This window comes from Telmatherina bonti, assembly GCF_933228915.1.
Source record: "Telmatherina bonti genome assembly, chromosome: 2".
Taxonomy (NCBI): domain Eukaryota; kingdom Metazoa; phylum Chordata; class Actinopteri; order Atheriniformes; family Telmatherinidae; genus Telmatherina; species Telmatherina bonti.
The window spans coordinates 38517131-38534273 of record NC_136620.1 but is presented as its reverse complement, the minus strand read 5'-3'; the positions used below and the strand labels follow the sequence as shown (position 1 = coordinate 38534273).

Genomic DNA, 17143 nt, shown 5'->3' with positions numbered 1-17143 from the left:
AATGAAGAACGTCCGCTAGGCTATTAGGGGCAAGGCTCTCTGCTAATCACATAAGCCTAGAAGGCCAGATGTCACTCCTTGGATTACCAATTCCTGTGCCTGGATTTTATGCTAAAAATAATTTGAATGATGGGTTGCGTCACAGAGCAGCATCAACGTGTGTGACTGAGAGCAAGACAGGATAATCACTAATGGACACATAGATGAATGGAAAATTCCAATATTACATATCTGTTAGTATGATTATGAATAGCTCCAGTTTCACAAGGCCAGGCTGAGGCTAGCTCCTCTCTGCATTTGTAGCACAGAAACCCCCCCCCCCCCCTGGCTCTAGTCACTCATTGACTCTGTCAGTTTTAACAGTGTGGTCAAAGGGTTCATTTAACATGCCTGCACAGAGCAATGAACTGAAGGCTGCACATGTCATCCTAAACTGTGGGAGGACTGTGAAATAATCCTAACAATAATCTTTGGAAATGCACAGGATACTCTGGAAATTCAGCTTTGACTTGTTGGGGAAAAAAAGAAAAAACAAAAGAAAACTTCTGCACAGCTGACAAAGATGCAACGATAAACGATAAAACAAACAACTGCATAGTTTTTAGCCTTTTGCAGAATTGAGATAAGTAATTAAATGAACCAAAAAGCAAGAGGTCAAACGGCTGGAATGTTATCTCATGACAACATTCACAGGCAACAATGTGACCAATTATACTTCATTGGGAAAGCGGCTCGAGTCCACATGAATCTGTCTTCACCCAAAACTGAAGTTCAAACATATCCATGATGTAGAATCTGAACAACCAAGCCCTCTATAATGTTGTCACACACCACACAGTGAAAAAAATGCCTTCCTTTGAAAATGTCCTCTTGAAGTTTACTTGAATTTTTTTGCCAAACGCAAAACAGTAAAGATCCATTGTTGCACATTTACAATGTTGGAATGCCTTCAGTAGCCAAGGCTTTCCATTTAGCATACCTAAGGAACACTGTGAGTCCCACACACTGCAATTAAGCATACCAGAGAGGCATTTTCCACTGTTTAGAGGCAACATGTTGAAATGGTAATAGTCAATGTTTTCAGAGAGATTACTTCTCTGTCAGGGGTTTGTTAATCTTCTTTTTGGGAGAATCGGGGCCATTCTGGATGCCATGTGAGGGTGAGAGATGGACTGAAAGGGAGGGAAGGAGAATGGAGCTTGCAGAGTGGGGTCATGAGTGTCCCTCACATCGTCTGTGACCTGCTTCTGTTTGCCGTCCTTTATTAAACCTGTCATTTATACTCCACGGACAACCTGACAGAGTGCTGATGAGGAAGACTTTAGAATGCCGGCAAACATGAAAAGTAGCTCTTTAAAACTATTTAAATTCCAGATACGAATGAATGAAATGTGTAAGCACTTTAATGGAAAAAACGGCTCCAAAACCAGGCTAATGCCTTTAAATATTCATCAGTCGTTGAAGCGACTGTTCGATGCTCAGACTACACCAAAGGGTCTGAGAGGAGAGATCCAATACGAAGTCACCAGCAATCACCTGGGAGACTACCCAGAGACAGTAGTCTGTCTCGCCAGTGTCCCCTGGCTTAGATTTATTTGGACTGTTTCCAGAGGTTTAATGGCTACTGACACCAGGAGAGACGCTCTGATGATCCAGTCTCTTTACTGGACAGGACTGCAAGGAGTTGAGGGGGGGTGGTAGTACCAAATCACCTGCTAATGAAATGACTTCTGACTGTCTAGACAAAGCATTATCTCACCCTTCGCTCCTCTTTGCATGTGTGTGTTGCTTAAAGATGAAGGAGATGAGCTAAATAAGAGACCAGCTCCATCCCTGTCACAGATGCTTCTTTGCAGCATGCTGCATCTATTTAGCAGTCTCCAGGTCAGCCAGCAAGTCCACTGGTAGAGAACCTGTTGTAAGGACTGAAACAGAGACTTTGGGGTTAATTACAGCAGTGAAAACACCCCTGAGTAAGAACATCTTGTCCATACAGAACAGTTTAGCCTTGCGTTCCTGCCTCCTGCCTGAGTGCTGTCCTCTGTAGGGAGCTGGAGCTTGACACTGCATAGTCTTTCACACACACACCCCCACACCCCCCCCCCCCCCTCCCTCTCTCTCTCTCTCTCTCTCTTGAGGCCACTATTGACCATCCTGCCTGCTTTTTTAGCTCTCTCATCTTTGCTTATTTATAGAATAATGCATCAGACGAGCTAGCGGGGAGATCCTGTCAAGCAGGCTTCTGCTCCATCGGGCCTTTTGCCTTTTTCCGCACTTCAGTTTCTGCCTGCTTGGAAGTGTCCGTTCTTTTAAAACCCACAAAAAGTAGACAAACACTCACATGGCTAAACTAAAAGGCACATATGAGTGGTGTTTGGCAGATATTTGCAGGGCCGCTTTGCTAAACAACATGCCTGCTGTAAACTTGACACTCCCTCAACTCTGCCCTTCCTGGAAGCAAACAGCCAAAGATACAACATGTTGTGTTAGCTGTGAGATAACGTGATCAGTCAGCACTTGCCAAAATGCACATGCATAGATACATGTGCAAGAACACACACACCCACAAGCTGTTCCGCAAATGTCCATGTGTGAGGGCACAAATATGTGGATGCTAACACACACGTTCCGAAGTGAAACTTTGACTTTCTTGGTTTACATAAATTGTTTTGAGGGCTAAACTTTCAAAGCTAATATTTGCATTAGATTAGTGGGAAAAAAAACTACTACCACAGGACAACCGTCAGCTGATAAGGAGGCTGCTATTCCTGTTGTAAATGTGCTCATAAAGCGACTGGAGTGAGAAAACATTTGCCTTGTTTATGTTGCCAGGTCAGCCTAAACTGGCGCAGAACCAAGGAACACGGTGGAGGAGAGACAAGGAGGTGCACGGGGGTGGGGGGGGGGCAGGTGGCAATGTGGGATTTCTTATTAATAAAACTGCAAGTGTTGTTAGTTTACAAAGCACTTCCTCCACACTGAAAGAAAAGATCTAGCTGTATAGATAATGCTCTTTTCGCAGCACAATGTGGAAGAAGCTTAAAGAAAATGCACAGATGAGTCATGTGTGGCGCGTAAAACCAGCCCAACCATTAACCAGTAGCACCTGTTAACTCCAGTCTTGCCTACATTACATCCACCACATGCATCAAGCTGTGCTGCTTTGTCTACAGTTGCAAACACACCGCGCCGGGGCCATGCAGGGCCACACACACCTGATAAGCAGCCATTCTCCAGGCTGGTTATCACTCACACACAGTGAAATAAAAAAACCCACACCCGATTAAACCACACTTCCTCTTGTGTCGTTTGGATTCTAAATACCAGCAGAACATGATGTCCTTTAATGGAATCAACATATGAGAACTACAGACAATAAACAATAACCTCACACAGACGGCAAACGGGAAGGACACACAGATGAGCGAGATGCAGGAGAGGACTCCATACAATGGCAAATTGACTTGAGCGGAGCCAGAGCAGTATAGATTTTGTTGAGTGCTGCGCTGTAATGTACACACACTGTGGGGTTTTAGTGTTAATGTGAATGGTGGCCTCATTTGCTGCTTTTGCGATGCACCTCGAACCGAGGTTTTACAGGATGGCACTTTATTTAGTCCAGGACAAAAGCCAGTGATATGCAAACACAAAAGGAGATTAAATTATGCTGATGTTCCCACAGGGGACACGCATGCCCGTATGCACACAGAGCCGGGTTTCTCTTCACTACCCAGCAACATTTTTGACATTGTTTAAACTTCTGCACAAGGGATGGAAAAAGCTCAAGGAGAAGAAGTCTTATGATGTAACTTTGCATATAGTGGGGGGAGATAGCCTAGCAGCTGATGGGAGTACAGCCTCGGACAGTGCTTTGCAGGGACCCTGCCCTGTTCCACGGAACACACTACTAAGCATAAGTTTTGGGCGTGCTCTTGAGCTTATAGGGGTTAAAGTCTGCTGCTGCATTAATACCCAGCAGAGGCAGCTGGAATAATGCCCATCCTGCTCGACAGGCTTACCTACACTAACAACGTGCACGACACCACACACAGAAGTACGCACATATGCAAAAAATGTGTGGCTACATGCCAGTGGGTGCGTAGCTATCGATGCAATTCTGAGACTCCACGTGAATCTTCAGTGTGCTGTGTGTGTAGCTGCTGCTGCGTCTGAAAATTTGCAGAACTATCTGAGAAAAACTATCAAAGCACCATCCCAAAACACACACACACACACACACACCCAGAGGGACTAATCTGATGCCCCACCCGTTTCAAACCCCAGCGATGAACCCCAACTACAGAGGAACCAGTTAAACCTGACCAGGCATCTGGAGGCCAATCATGCACAGCGCAGACTTCACTTCCTCTATTTCCAAAACACGACTACCTTTAAAGCAAAAGCTAATCGCTCGCGGAGCATTCAGAGGATGGAAGGAGCTGTTCAGAAACGTTTTAAGGAGTTCATATTCTCCCGGCTTGACTTGAAATGAAACTATGAAGACCAAACTCTTAGTTTCAGGTCTCGGTACTACGATGTCTCAAAGCTACTGATGCTTGTGTTTGAAATCCACTTTTTACAGGCTAAAAGTTGGACAAATAAGAAATGTAAGTTGTGTCCATCAGTTTTTCCTGTGACATCTGGTTGGTGTGTGCCCCAGCGTACTGCCCCCCCCCCCATCAAATGCATCCCTAGACGACAAGACAGTGTGATATTTCAGAGGGATGTGTGAATCTGGGACTCAGGGCCTATTAGGGCTACAGAGCAGACTAATCTAGGCTACATGCCCCTTTTCTTCCTCTCGATGCCTCGACATGTGCTCCTGCTTCATACTGCAGGTACCTCATAAATATGCATGCTTATTACAGTGATTTAATCTCACGTCATCTTCTTTTAAAGCTTCTTTCCTACCGGACCTTCTCCTTCGTCTTTTCTTTGACAAAGTGGGGCCCAGCATGAGATGTATTCACACAGCTTTTAAAAGATTACAGCACACACACAACACGTGCACTCATACCAATTTAGCAAGGCATATGTGTCCTTAATCCATCTGACTGTGTCGTAAACATGGCTGTTGAGTCCTTCTGGCCACATAGCCGAGGTAATAAATATGGCAAGCCAACTCAGCCCTCTGCGTCTGATTCAGCGTGAAAATCATGGCTTTAGCTGATTATATTTACAGTGTCCTCAGAGTCACAAATAGCAGCAAAAACCAGGCAGGAAATGGCTATTTTCACCGTCACTTTAACAGCCACATACTGAGCCGCCATGTATGCGAAGGACGAGTTTGAATTAGCTTGCAAAAATAACACCTTCACACAGGGAACGAGAGCTGTGTTTTAAATTTATACGCTTAACAACAAACTTTCCTTAGTGAATTAAACACAACTAGATCCATCCGCCTACTGGAAGAAATTGCCAGTTCTTGGTTTGTTCCTGTGATCTGAGACGTTTCTGAACTCAGATTTGTGGTAGCTGAGAGGGTTAGACGGAAAAGCTGTTGATTTATGACAATGTGAGATGCTTCACTGTGAATAATGATGGAAACTCTAGTAGTCTGATGTGTCTAGAGGAGCCGATACCACTTAATGCTCTCATGTTTGTGCCTAAATGTCTCTTTCTCTGTCACTGAAATCTAAAGTGGTAAAAATGACTGGCCCAGCCTGGACTGCTCTGCAGCAGAGAAAAGAGAGCTGGTCCTCGTGGTTAAAGGTCACATTTTGGCCTTTTTTCTGAGCCAGCGCCTCTAAAAGTGCTGGAGGGGCGCAAACAAGTTTGTGTGCACAAGCAGCTGCTGGGCGCTGTCGGGGGGGGCACCTCGGTGGACAGTCCTGATCCCAGATGTAAGGAGGAAGCAGGTTAAATAAGAAGAATCATGAGTTCAACAACTCTCCCTCCTCCCCAACAAATCTGTTGCCACCACCGAAACCTCCTCCAAATTCTATCCCTGGGAACCCCACACCCGTCCAAATGAACAACCCCCCCCTGCTCATACCTCGTCACCATACCCTTTGACCTCTGGCTGTGCCGCTGAGGTCACAACCTCTGCCTCACCACCTCCCTTCTTCCATTCCTGCCTTACGTTTCCGGGCTTTGTCATTCCCCATCTCGCTGCCATTTTCCCTCCCCATCTCTGTCTGTCAGGCTGAATGCAGGGGTCAGTTCAAAAGGCTTCCAGACAGCGCTGCTGGCTGGCCATAATGTGCCGGAGGCTTTGAAGTCAGGAGTGGATCTAAAAGATGTGCAGCCTTTTTTTTTTTTTTTTCCCACTGCTACACTCAGAGCCCAGTAATTCAAGCCAAGCATTCAGGCCATCCTGAATACTGTTTTATTTATCATGAAGCCATGTTTAACTTTCTTAATAACACACCATGTGTAAATGAGAACCATGTGAGCAGCAATTTGAGAAATAAATATGCCACAATTGTTTATGTTTTATGAGCTTAAAAGTGTGTGCTGGATTTGCTTCTATTATAAATCTGACAAATAAAACAAGATGGCTGAAAAGAAAAATTTGTTGGAGGCTTTGAGGTAAAATAATGTGGAACAGCGAAGGTATGACTGTTCCTTCCAACCTTTCACAAAAGTCCTAAACATAGCAGTGTTTTAATAATGAAGAAAGATCTTAACTTGCATGAAATAATCATGACTCCTTCACTTTCAGCTGAATGTTGTGCTGCAACTCTGCAGCCGTGGAGGAGTGTTTCTCATCGTTCAGTTTGTCTCATGTCAGAACCGGAGGCTCATTGGAAGAACCACAGGAATGTCTAATTGAATCAATGACTTTTTAACATCTCTCCCTTCACATTATCCTTTAAAAGCTTATTAAAGCTTGGCTTCCACCCCTTCAGCAGCAACAAAGACACACTTTCCCTTAACTTAAGTTCAACAGCAAACAGCTTCCCTGCTTGTTAGAACTGCAGCGTTTTCGTGGACTTTCATCCCACCTGCTTCTTTACAGGAGAAACTTGTCGTTTGCTGTTGACTGGAAATCATTCTCTGAGTTTTCCACGACTGAATAATTGTGAGAAAAACAAATGACTTTTGAGGGAGTGATGGTTTAATCACATGGTAATTATTTTATCTGTCTTTCTTCCTCTGAGATGGGAACATGTCATCACAGCTGCTTTCACGAGAACATGAAGGAAGAAAGGAGGAGATAAGACAGTCGTTCTCAGAAGAAGAATATGAGCACAAAGGCAGGTAAAGGCAAAAGGCTAAAGCTGCTCATTTCCATGGCTGTTGACTCTTTTGACTACTCTGGTTCTTGTCTATTGCTGCTCCTTTCTGTTCTCTGCCTTTTGCCTCCTGGCTCTGGACAGAAATGGGCTTGAGCGCTCGTCTGAGCTTTGAAGTCCTTTGGTTATCAGCCAAGCGTAGCGCTGTACCTGCAGCCATCTGTGAAGGGGCCGCCAGCAGCCGCCCATCGCTCCACTTCCCTTCCATGACTGAGCCAGGAGCGGTGAAGGGCCTGGCAGCGGCACTTCAGTCCATTGGCTGACCACACATGGTAAAGCCCATAGATGTGACTGTGTCAAAGCATATGAAAGCACAAAAAACCAGCCACCCCAACCTCGGTGCCCTAATCTGAGTGTCATTCACTACATCCCTGCTCATTTTAATATCTGCCTGTAAACACTATCCTCTCTTCCTCTCCATCACTGCCTATCATGCCTCTTTCCCTCCGCAGAGGGGAAAAATGCGGAGGTTATAAAAGGCTTGATTAAAAACTGCAAACCATTTTTCACTCCGCGCTTCATGTAATATGAAGAGACGGTTAGGATCTTTTGTTTAAATGAAGTGCCCGTGAGTGCAGCAGTCGTTCTCTCCATCCAGATGTGGCGCGTTGCATCATCTGTCAACCCTGCACAGCATTCACCACTTTGTTCAACTTTTTTTTTTTAACTGCACCCCCTGTGCATGCGCGTTTGTGGCGTTCGGAGCTGAAAGGCCAAATGAGCGGGTAATAAAAGCATCCAGGAGCGGCGGCGCTTTTCCAGAGAGCGCAGCGTCAAACGGACCGCTGTGACGGGACTTCATCACAAACAATGGGATTACGAGCTGGGATAGTGTGCACTAAAAACAAGCTGGTTTAGTTTGGGGGGGTTAGTGATGGGATGAGGCAATCAGAGCGGCCAGAGGGGACTGACCCAGCGGGAAGCAGTGAATTGGGGGGGGGGGGGGGGGGGTCTGAAGGTTTATGGTTGGGGGTCATGATTGGGGAGAACAATAAAGCTACAGTAGCCAGACCTTTCCGCAAACCAGCCGCCCATTTGCACACAGACACAAAACATGCACACAAACATACATGGGGGGGGCTTCCAATCTGGCCATCAGGCTGTTGCTGAAGGGTCACATGGGCACCATGTGCGCTGGCCAATGGCCTCTTGGCTTATCAACAAACAGAGCAGGATGGAAGGGCAGATAAGAGACGTGCGTGGGGGTGGGGCACAGAAACGCTGGTCGGGATCTGGAGGGGGGTCACTAGCGGATGATGAGAGATGGCAAAGTGAGCATGGAATATATGGACTGTGAGCAAAAAGCTGATTGTTTTCAATCCGCAGGGCGCTATATGATTCACATACATGAAAAATGATTTGACATCCTCGGCGTATAAAGTGGCCTTTATGCTGCAGGAATCCCTTTGTAATTACTGCTTAACAGGCCCAAGTTAACAAAGGGCCTCATTCATTCTGAACTGTGTTGAGAGGTGGTAAAATGTGAACCTTTGTTTGAACCGGGGCGCTCGGAGCAGATCAAAGCGTCAAAAGGCACCGAGACTCTCAGCATCATCCTTTCTGAGCGGTTGCTACTTCACTTGTAGCGGCAGATTCTGGGCATATTCTCTCGTTTTTACATGTTGATTCCTAACTTATATGACATATGAACGAGCAATGAATGCCAGTGCTACCGTTTGGCACCATCAAAGCAGGATTTTGAGGTTGCAAACTGAATCTTCTGCAGCTTAAAGGCACCAGTTTTGCACCAGTTTCCTCCCAAACTGGGCCTGAAGTTGTTACGCTGCCAGTCAGAGCCAGATGCAGCTGTTCCAAACAAGCTGACACCAGGCACAATACAAAGCAAAATTACAGGGGGGGGGGGGGGGGGGGGTGTTGAAGAAGGGCCCTCGCATGTATGCATGACAACCGACACGGAAATGCCATGGGAACGCCGTTGACATGGTTGAGGCTCCATCCCAGCCAGTCTCTCGCTTTTTGTCTTTCATATAAAAAAAAACAAAAAACAACTAATGTCAGCAACTGATGTGGTCTCCCCCCCCCCCGTTCGAGGCCCTCAGAGCTTCTAAAGCGGTTTTAAGAGGTTTGCAACATATGGCGGTGGCTCCACAACAGGAGGCTTACTGAGAAGAGAGGAAATGAGGACTGTTATTATCTGGTGCATCTCCGTTCATTTATTTAGATTCCAGGTGAAAAAGTGACGTGTTGGGTGACTAAAGGCCGTTCGCTGTTTGCTGAAGAGTTTCTTAAATAAAAAAAGAACTTGCTGAAATGCACTTTGCTCACTCTGAAGGCTGGGTCTACTGTCTTCTTACTGGCGTCTTCCACTAACCTGTCATTTCAGCTCTGCCTCGCTAACACACACCCATCTGTTTCCATAATCCTCACATCACACCTGTGGACTATTTCTGCACATGAGAAGCCTCATTTTCCTCCTGACTTCACACAAAACTCACATTTTGCCTCCATAAAAAAGCCTCAGCATCTTCTACCACATCATTCAGTGAATCAATAAGGAATTCCCCAAACTCGGTATTTCACTTTCTTCTTCAGTAGGAAGCACCGAAACATTAAACCAAGGCTGGGAAGACACTTTATCCTTTTCCATGACCATTCAGGAGCAAGCTTTGCTACAAATTAGTCATAAAACGATGAATGGGGACAACAAGAGGTCAACATGTTGTGTGAGGATGTGTGGTGACCTGGTGTTATGACTGAACTATCACCTCTGCTCAGCTGTGCTCCACTATATCTGTCTATTTCCTCACTGTGGATGCTGAAGAGCTAAACACACCACTCTGCTTGTCATAACAATCAAGAAAAGAGACTGTCCATTGGCTCCACGGCTCTGCCTCAGGGTGTGGCCTGCTGTGGCCCCCAAAGGCCCCCAGAGTCCTTCCTGCAATTCTAATCAGAGTTTAAAAGGCTGTAACCTTGGAGCCTAAGCCAGGACCACAGTCAATGAGGAAGATATCAATCAAATGGCTCCAAACAAGCATGAGGGGAAGAGGGAGGGAGAGTTTAAAGGTTTTTCTGAGAAAGTTTGTCTTGTTTTTTTCCATCCCTCAGACGACTGAACGAGAGCTTTCTGCTTTCTCAGAAACCGCAAGGTAATTCAAAGTCACATTAACGCATAATGGCTGTGTGGATGGATAATTCATTAATCTGCCTGTGATGCTGCACAGTCTGTCACCACCACCACCATCATCATCATTGTCGTCGGCGTCAGCCTCTGAGTCATACTCTGTCCATTACTTTTCCAGGAGCGAATGACCGAATCCGTTCTGGAATAGTACTGGGTGACCTGTGAGAGGCAGATCTGCAAATGATGCCCAGACTTGCAGCTGTCTAATCCTCCTGCAGACCGGCGCACAGACAGATAGAGACATATGTACATGCATGCATGAGCACACAACAACAGCCACATCTAGCCAGGGAAGAGGGCAGGAGGGCGAGAAAGCAAGGTTTGGCCGTGTCGGAATATTAGCTTTTCCACAGCTGCGGGCTGCTGGACCTGCTCCATTCATCAGACATCCATCAAGGTGTCAGTTTGGGTTATGAGACCCTGCTCCCAGGGTGATCACACCACGAGCCTTCCTGCCAGCAGGTCTGCCTGATGGCCTTCTGTCTCAGCCAAGAAGGACCAAAGACAAACATGCAACTCATATCAACAACTCAGTTGCATAAGCAACCTTCCTTTGACAGACTAATGCGAAGAATTAATTATGTCATCGAGATCTTGAGCGAAGAAAAACAAACACGTGTTTCTTCAACAATCCCAACTTTAAAGAATCAGGGGAAACGCTTAATCATACAGATTTAAGTTATTAGTTGCCCTTCAGCCAAGGGGTGAGTAATTACCATAATAGTCAGTCCTATTCTCTGTGAAGGGCCCCCCAAACCTATTTTCCACCAGAGACTATGGTCATTTCCACGACTGCTCCACATAGCAGCCCTCTGTAACACCGAGGAGGACAGGCAGGGTAATTAATTCCCCCTGCTGCCTGCTTCTCTTCCCTTCCACTCCTCTCCGTGTGCAGGGAAAAGTCGGGGGATGTAATTTACACTAATTACCTTTACATTGGAGTCTCATTTCAACTTTCCTTTTCATGTCGAAGCGCCTGGGTCTTCAGCAATGCCTCTAAGCCTCAACGCCCCTAATGAAATATCACTATAATATTTCTATAGGGACATATCACTGAGAGGAGCATTTGGAGCAACCTTAATGTTCCTCACGATGAAAACACACTTTTTCTGGAGACAGAAATACTTTGAACCAGTTCCTTTCTTGAAATGGTGTTTCCCATTAAGGCCAGCAGAGGGACTATGGAGTAACCACAGAAAACACGAGGTTGCTCCAAAATAAATATGAGAAACATCAAGGCTCATCATTTACATGTGCTGCTGCTCGGATTGCACAGGAACCCCATCAGCATGTTTAACTTCTTATCTTCACAGACTGCATATGGCTTCTGTTTCAGGTTTTCTCAGCCATGCACACGTTTACAAACCACAACACTTCTGCACAATCCAACTCGTTTCACATAATAACGTCACATAAACTGCACATCAATATGATTACAATCCACACCTGTTTCATCACGCAGCTGAACATGCATAGTTGCATTTGGAGCCTGATCCAGCTCGGATCATCTGGACCGCCTACATTGTTTTATATTTACAAGCCAGAATGCAGAGAACCTGCAAACAACGAGCTTTGTTTCGTGCCTGAATCACCACTTTATCACGAGATCAAACTGAATGTGTGGAAATAATTGAGAGAAGCATGCAGGGAAGCTGGATCAGTCACAGCCACCATGCAGCAGCGATGGAGAGAAAAAAGCTCCATTTAAGCCTGACTTTCACTTCCGGGACACAAATATATATGTATGAATGAATGCTTTATGGCACGGGCACGTGAAAAGTGTTGTGGTGTGCAAACCGGTGCGGAATATGTGGAGATGGGAGACTGGGAGTGGAAAGAGGCGAGACTGGGAGCGATCGCTCTCCGACCCTCTTCCAGTCCCTCTGCCTCCCCAAGCGGGGCTGGAAATCCCACCAGGAGGGCAAAACGTGTCGTTTTCTCACGTGAGGCACAAGTGTGTGTGGCTGTGTGTAAAATAAAGAGCTGATTTTTTAACCTTATTTCGAATCGGCGGGGTTCTGGTGCCTTAACAGCGCAGTTTCAACAGACGCAGCTCGGACTGGTACCAGTCAATATTCTGATACTGGGACCCAAAGCTGGAGCTGCTCCCCCGTTTCTGACACCTTATTGATGCATAATATAATTTTAATATCCCCTGTATGGTTCTGACAGAAGGAGAGAGGCTGCAACTCATTTCTCACCGCGTCAAGCTGCGATTCCATTGGATCACAAATGATAGAAGAGGAAAAACCAGCAGACCCCCCCGGACCACCTTACCTTCGTATACAGGGGCCATCGGTGCAAGGGTTCATGTTATTCATGGCAAAAAAATAAAACGAGATTTCAGTTCAAAACTCAATAAAAATCTGCCATCTTGAAGCAGTGATGAGAGGGTCTCCTGCATTACTGGCCCGGTTCATCAGGGAAGAAAATGCTCCGAATTCATGTCCAGGCGTCTCCAAACGTCGCGTCCCACGCGCGGAAAGCTGCAGAAAACACGCCGCGCGTCGCAATCCGACCTGCGGGGAATTTCCACGGGCTCGAGGGACGAGCCACGATGACAGCTTCACTTCAGCTATTGTGCGACATGTCTGAGGAGTCTCTGCAAAAGTTGCAGCAGTGGTCAGAGCGCAGCGAGTTTGGTGTACAGTGAACGAATCGATCGCCGAGCGCATCGATGCGCGCAGACCCGAGGCGTCACTCCCAGGACACAAGCAGGCAAACAAAGCAAACATGTCATGGCAATCAGGATTCAGTTAGGAAAAAAATAAATAATCTTGTAAAATAACAAGTCCTTCATCTATTTATTCAACTGTAAATTCTGTTATGATGAAGCAGTTTATTGTGGTTCTTCATATGACGTGAGAATTATGTCATATTTCTAGACCAGAGTAAAGACGAAAAGGTTGAAAATAAATAAAAGCAAATAATTAGGAAACAATGTGATTTTAGGCACATTTGACAACAGTTGTAGTTACTCTGTTAATAAAACAACAACTGAAATACTTAAATAGAGCTTTTCCCCCCTCTTGTATTTTAATTGCCACAATTTTACTCTTCATCAAATTCAGAATTAAATTTATTATTAAAATTGTTTTGATTCCAGGGAAGGGGTCATGTGTGTGAAGTACCTCTATATGTTCCACATCAACACCATGTTCTTCATCATTGTTGATCCTGATCCTGCAGGGCTGAGAATGAGTGTCTGTTCATCCTCTTCATAAAATATAAAGTCATTAACAAACACATGAGACATTTGAGTAAAATTAAAATCCTAACAATGCTGAGAAGGAAGCAGATAAAACGTGTGATTTGGTTTACCTCAACTTTTTTTTTTTTGTTTTTTTTTTTGTTTTTTTGTTTGTTTGTTTGTAGAACAGCAACTAAATCCACGCAGGATCATCTCAAGTAAACACATGCTGATGAATAAAATGACATATTTTTCCTAATTAGCCTCTTTTAGACATTTAGCTTTACTTTAACATTTGATGTTCAGTTGTAATAACTAGTTTATAATTTCCTAAACATTTAGACAGAAATCAGATGTTCACTGATAGAAGACTGATGATGGAAAAAGTCTGCATCTTATAGCTGCTGGTTGCAAATGGTTAACATGAATAGTTTGTTGCTCCATCACCAAGCAGCTGCTGACATCAGACGTGCCAAGTGCATGTGGGTTGGATGATTCTGGGGGGGTTTGGTCACGCCTGCGCGAGACTGGAGCGCTCCTAATGTATGACGACATGAGATTTGCACAGAATGAACTGGAATCGGATTACATCGGCTCACACAAATGTGAGTAATCTGTCATTTACTGGCGATCCTGCACTCGCAGCAATATGTGCACGCGGCTCTAAATTAAACATGTCAATTCAGACATGTGTGTGGTTGTTCACACAGCAGTGCTCAAAGTGGAGCAATTTCACCCCGTGGCCCTGACTAAAATACAGGCTGCACACCTCTGGAAACGAACTAAAGGAGGAATATATGTCCATCCACTGTTGTTGGGAAAAGTACAACCAATAAACTAAATATTTAATCACAGATTGTCATTACATCTCAGAGTGGGGGGGTAATCAGAGATGAGCTATTTTCAGCATGAACTGTACAGCTTTGCAAGGAGTTATGCAGTTGCTCATTCAGCTGAAGTATGTCCCACAGTTAGCTCAGCATCACCCACAGCTGACCACTGCACGTTTAATGGGTGATGTAACTGTTGGGCAGCCAGAAAACTGGGAGAGGTCCACTTGCTTGGTGCCCAGCCTAGATTTATTAAGCATTAAAACAGCGAATAGTACAATTCTCCCATCAGCAGTGCATTGTTTATTCATGCTTCTTCTTCAACAAAAACACTAAAACGTTCCTGAAGGGAGTTTTTGGTGGTAAAGTCTTAATTCCTGAGAGTCTCTGCACACACAAACTTATGCAAGTACTATTTTACCTCAAAGATGTTGATAATTTTATGTCTACAGGGTGTGTATACTATGTACCCTTATATCCAGGTGCTTATTTTCTCCTGTGAGTGGTGCTTTAGTGTGCCATGCATTGGCTGCTTATGATTGTATTTTATTGCTTGTTTTTGTTTGTTGTGTAGAGCAGAGTGGCAGCAGAAGGTATACTTGTTTTGTTTGCGTCCTTGCACTTAGCATGCAAACCTTCACAGAAATGACCCAAGGTGCAATTGTGGCATTTTATGATTTAACACAACAGTTTTAACCCATTTTGCAGCTTGATGTTTCTGCACACCTGAAACTACAAATGTCCCTTTGTGCTTTGTGAGTGTACAAAGAATAATTCATCAAATGCGTCTGGAAATTCCTGGTAATAAATGTTAATTACTGCTTTTAGTCAGCCAGAGTTTTGAGGCATGCATCCATGTGATCAGTTAAACGGAATAAAAGAAATAAACTTTAATAATATTGTGTCAACACTCTCTACATGACACCACGCCTGTACTTATCGTAATAATTAGTAAGGTAGGTTTGTTTCAGCTGCACATGCTGGTGGCAAAAATGCATTATCTTCCAGACTATGTATCAGAGCTTATTGTCATCTATTGCTGTTTTATATTCCTGTCATACTATGCAGAACCCCACCCCCCGCTGTCTGGACAGAGCCTTTATCTGCTAACAATAACATGCAATTCAAATGGAAGAGTGTGACAAGCAAGAAGTGATGACTTAGCACTTCTAATCAGACTCAGCGCAGCCATAAAACCTTCCACATCAGCACAGGTGTTGTAAAAAACTGAAATGTTTTTCACTTATAAACAACTGACGGAGGGCTTAAAGACAAATCATTCTGTGTTTCATCACTAGTAAACCTGATTTGATTTAGTGTCTATGATGAAACAAATGGTGCTAAAAAGTAACAGAGAGCTAGTTAGCTAGATAGCTAAAGCTATAATAGTAATAATACAGTAAGTATAACTTTAAAGATTTTAGAGATATGTGCATCATATACTAAGAGGGACATATTTGCAGATCCTGTTGTACAGTCTAGTGGCAGAGGGTGGGAGGGGGGTGCATCTCCTGAATCTCTCAGTTCTGCAGTCCTCTCACTTTTTCCAACTCACCCTTTCTGTGAGCAACATGTAAACACCAAAAGGAAAGGAGAAAAGAAGAGGAAGCAGCGTCGGCTGCAAACTAAACGATGTTCTAGCCACAAACCAGAATGCTCGGCCCGAGCTGAAACAGGCAGTTTGGGAAACAACTTCATAGTTCGACGTCACCTTTCACTTCCCGAGCATGTGTTTTATGTGAAAACTGTCAACTTCCAGAAAAACCTACTGTTGTTTACTCATGCTGTTTCCTTACAGTAAATGAATGAATGAATAGGAATGCTCTCCAAGGAGCCACTAAATATGAGTCATCAGTAGAACAGCCTGCAACAGGTAAGCTAATGAGCATTTAGTAGAATTTGTAAATGTTGTCGAGCAGCACTCAGGCCCATAAGTTTCATTCAAACTCAGTGAGGGGTGTTGAAGTCTGGCAGACGGACAGATGGCCTGGGGAAATTTCTTGGATTATTGCATCCCCCTCCCCTTCCCCATGTTCATCGTGTTGGACAATTTTGGGCAAGAGCTACAAATCCCTCTGAGTGACGACAGCAGCACACAGATTGATGTGCAACATGATGATCTCACAACTAAGCAGGTCAGCCAACAGTTAATAAAAACGACGGGGCGCAACACCAAAACGGGCCTGAAATAAGCAGAATATTGATGTTTTCCTTTTGGTTTTCTATTTGTCCAAACTAAAACCTAATAAGCTAAGTTTTCCTTTCATGTCTGTATGATAGACTGGAAGCACATCAATACTGTGGCTGTAAGACTCTTCATCCCAGTACTTTGTTCAACTCTTTCATTTAAAACTCTTTGAGGAGTAATTTATTGATTTATTTATTATACACACACACACACACACACACACACACACACACACACACACACACACACACACATATATATAAATGTATGTATGTATACATACATATATATATATGCTTTTTAATGGAAAAAAATCTTTTTAGATTAAAAAAAAGAGGAATTTTAAAAGAAAAAAAAATAAGAACATAAAATGAAAGTTGACAGAAAAAAATCAATATTGGTTCGTTAGCTTGTCAATGTCGTACGGATCTTGTTTGATACACTTCCTGAACCTTTTGCTTGGGCTGCGAGGTATCACCTCAAATCAATATCACAATTAACCAAACATGTTAACACACTTACAATTAATTTGCAATTATTTTATTATTTTTT

At 44.2% G+C, this 17143-nt stretch overlaps 1 protein-coding gene across 1 annotated transcript in view; it reads right to left on the bottom strand.

The window, feature by feature from the left end:
- hipk2 (homeodomain interacting protein kinase 2) overlaps window positions 1–12947 on the bottom strand; it is a 65031-nt gene extending 52084 nt beyond the window's left edge. The window contains exon 1 of the mRNA XM_079253247.1: window positions 12661–12947. Within this exon, the coding sequence (XP_079109373.1) occupies window positions 12661–12679 (19 nt within the window). The 5' untranslated portion in view covers window positions 12680–12947. The remainder of the gene's footprint in view (window positions 1–12660) is intronic.
- Between the last annotated feature and the right edge of the window lie 4196 nt (window positions 12948–17143).